We start from the raw sequence: 3,377 nt of genomic DNA on the forward strand, positions 1-3,377 counted from the left end.
AAAAACAAACAAACAACCACCTTGTGAACGTTAAGGTTCACCAACAGGAGTTGGTAAGAGCATTGGAGTCCTAAGAGCATTGGCAGAATTTCATTGAGTTCAGACTGTATCCCAAATAATGAACTAATGAACATCTGTTCCTTGCTTGCCAGGCACCTGTCACCTATGATGCCGTGATGGAGATGGAGTATGTGGACATGGTGGTGAACGAGGTTCTCAGGCTGTACCCCATTGCTGGCCGACTTGAGAGGGCCTGTAAGGCAGATGTGGAAATCAGCGGAGTGGTTATTCCCAAAAACACCGTGGTGATGGTACCAACTTACGCTCTTCAACGGGACGCCAAGTACTGGCCAGAGCCTGAGGAATTCCGCCCTGAGAGGTAAGTGGGGCAAGAAAGATGCCTTCCCAGATGGGGGTCACTTCCAGCACCTGTGTGGTCCCTTAACACAGAGGGCATAGTGTTCTTGTTCAATGATTTGCACAAATGTGTTTATCTTTAGCAATTTTTTTTTTTTTTGTTCATGGGGCTTGAACTCTGGGCCTAGGCACTGTCCTTCAGCTCTTCAGCTCAAGGCGAGCGCTCTACCACTTGAGCTACAGCGCCACTTTGGGTTTTCTAGTGGTTAATTGGAGATAAGAGTATCACTGACTTTTCTGCCTGGGCTGGCTTTGAAGGGTGATCCTCAGATCTCAGCCTCCTCAGTAGCTAGGATTACAGGCGTGAGCCACAGGCACCTGGCTTTCAGCAATTTTTTTTTTTATATTACAAGCATGACAAATGGACAAAATTGTAAAAATGGACTGAAAAAAAGGATACAAATCCCAAGTCTAGAAGTAATCATTTGTCAGTGATAGGGTATACTTCTATGCATGTAATTGTACTGGATTTTATTTTATTTTATTTTTTCTTGTTGTCTTGTCAGTCATGGTGCTTGAACTCAGGACCTGGCACTGTTCCTGAGCTCTTTTGTGCTCAAGGCTAGTGCTCTACCACTTTGAGCCATAGAACGACTTCTGGTTTTCTGGTGGTTAATTGGAGATAAGAATCTCTTGGATTTTCCTGCCAGGGCTGGCTTTGAACTGTGTTCCTCAAATCTCAACCTTCTGAATAGCTAGGATGACAGTCATGATTCTCCAGCACCCAGCTGGGTGTTAATTTTAAAGGACAGATTGATTGATTTCAGTCACTTGTGGCTCAAAACCCTTTGCAAAATATGAAACAGTATCAGATATATACAGCAGTATTGAATATATTCCAAACAGTTAAATATAAGAATTATGCTGAATTTATATTTTAGGCGTACCTATAATATAATAATGTAGAGATGTTTTAAAGTATATGCTAGGTTATATTTAAGTCTTTTGCAAATAGTCTGCCATTTCTTTTTGTTTTTGGTAGGCAGAACTTGAGTATTTATAATCTACTGGTACATGACTGTTGTTCAGTTGAATTGTGATTTTTTGTACATTTTTTATTGTAAAAGATACTGTACAGAGCAGTTATGGTTACATAAGCAAGGTAACGAGGACATTTCTTATTGAGCATTGTTGCCTCCTCCTTTGTTTTCCCTGTACCATCCCTTCTCTCCCCTCACCTGCCTGCTCCCTCCCTCCCCCGCCGAAGTTGTAAAGTTTGTTTTCATGTTATAAATTCTTATCAGGGCCTTGAGCATCTATGGATTATGTTTTGTTTGGATGTTGCAACTAATCCTGCATAGACAGGCCAAAGTGTGTGTGTGTGTGTGTGTGTGTGTGTGTGTGTGTGTGTGTGTGTGTGTGAATGCTCGTGGGTGACAGGTGGGTGTCTATGAAGATTTAGGATGACTGTATGCATCTGCCATCATTTATTCTATACTCTCTGCATTTAGATGTTTTGGATTTTTATTCCCTTTGGTTTTGTGTGCCATCCCTTTTAGCTGTCTAAATTTACGACACCACCATATTTTGGGAAACATAGTTGTCTTGCACTGATTAGTCATTGGTCCTTGACCCTCCAGGGTGAGCACTGAAATGCAGACTGAGGACCTGAGATGTCTTGGGCCTGATGGTTCAGGAAACCTCGCTGAGGCCAGAGCAGACTGTGGGTCCTCATGGCCCCATGTGTGGCTGCTATCCTGGGGCAGCCCCTGAATCATCCTTCCTCTGGTGTTGATTGAGCAAGCTCTCCTGGAACTGTGGAGCTAAGGGCAGGCTTTGGGTTCAGTGTACAATCTAGAAATAGTTTCATTGTTCTATTGGTAAACAATTTTAAAATGGGATTTTAAAATCAGAAGATGTGTGATCTTGATCTCAATTGTCCCTGAACTGGGGTCTTCCTGGTGGCAGAGGCCTTGTCTTTTGGGCTGTGCTGTCTCTAGAGCCTGCATGAAGTATGCCCCTTGCTCTGGTTGAAGGAGCGAGAAGCAATCAAAGTGCAGATCAGAGAACCCTCCGTTCACAACTGCAGTATGTTGCTTGTAATCACACCACTTTTATGTCCCCACATATAGAAAACTTCTAGGGTCAGGGGATAGGAAAAGATGTATAGCTTACAATTCTTTCCTTTTGTTGGTTAGACATTTAAAAAATACAATTTCATTGTTGTTACTAAGGTGTTGTATAGCAGGGCTACCATTTCCTAAGTCAGATAATGAGTACATTTCTGTTATTGTTGATGATGGTGTTAATGGTATTTGTTTTTGCCTGTGGCTTAAAAAGTTTTTTTTTAGAGGCAGTGCAGAAAGGGAGGGAGGAAAGATGAACTAATACAAACATGCTCTTCAGTATACATTATAACTTGGAGTTCTTACAGCAAAACCACAGTAGGAGCCTGGTGCTGGTGTCTCACACTTACAATCCTAGCTACTCAGGAGGCTGATATTTGCAGATCATGGTTCAAAGCCAGCCTTGGCAGGAAAAGTCCCCATGATAGTCTTATCTTCAATGAACCATCAGAAAAGCAGAAGTGGCACTGTGGCTGAAAGTGGTAGAACACTAGCTTTGAGCTGAAGATTTCTGGGACAGTGCCAAGGTCCTGAATTCAAGCTCCACAATTGACAAAAAATAAAACTAAACCATAGCAGGATTTCATTGGCCAATACTATCTAGTACTGTTTAGGGATATCCGAAGTTCAGCCACAAATAGCTGGGTTCTTGAGATGTTCATGTTTTCCCCACTTTTGTTGCTTCAGGTTCAGCAAGAAGAACAAGGAAAGCATCAATCCTTACATCTACATGCCCTTTGGAGCTGGGCCCAGAAACTGCATCGGCATGAGGTTCGCTCTCATGAACATCAAACTTGCTCTTGTCAGACTCATGCAGAATTTCTCCTTCCAACCTTGTAAGGAGACCCAGGTCAGTATACTTCCTAGGTAAATAATACTTCATGACATTTGTTC

At 42.3% G+C, this 3,377-nt stretch overlaps 1 protein-coding gene across 1 annotated transcript in view; it reads left to right on the plus strand.

Annotated features, from left to right (window-relative positions):
- Positions 1-3,377, plus strand: part of LOC106001866 (cytochrome P450 3A9-like) — a 20,673-nt gene that overhangs the window by 13,354 nt on the left and 3,942 nt on the right. The window contains exons 11-12 of the mRNA XM_013036820.1: positions 153-379; positions 3,171-3,333. Coding sequence (XP_012892274.1) covers positions 153-379; positions 3,171-3,333 — 390 coding nt within the window. The remainder of the gene's footprint in view (positions 1-152; positions 380-3,170; positions 3,334-3,377) is intronic.

Source organism: Dipodomys ordii, unplaced genomic scaffold (genome assembly GCF_000151885.1).
Source record: "Dipodomys ordii isolate 6190 unplaced genomic scaffold, Dord_2.0 Scaffold533, whole genome shotgun sequence".
Classification (NCBI taxonomy): domain Eukaryota; kingdom Metazoa; phylum Chordata; class Mammalia; order Rodentia; family Heteromyidae; genus Dipodomys; species Dipodomys ordii.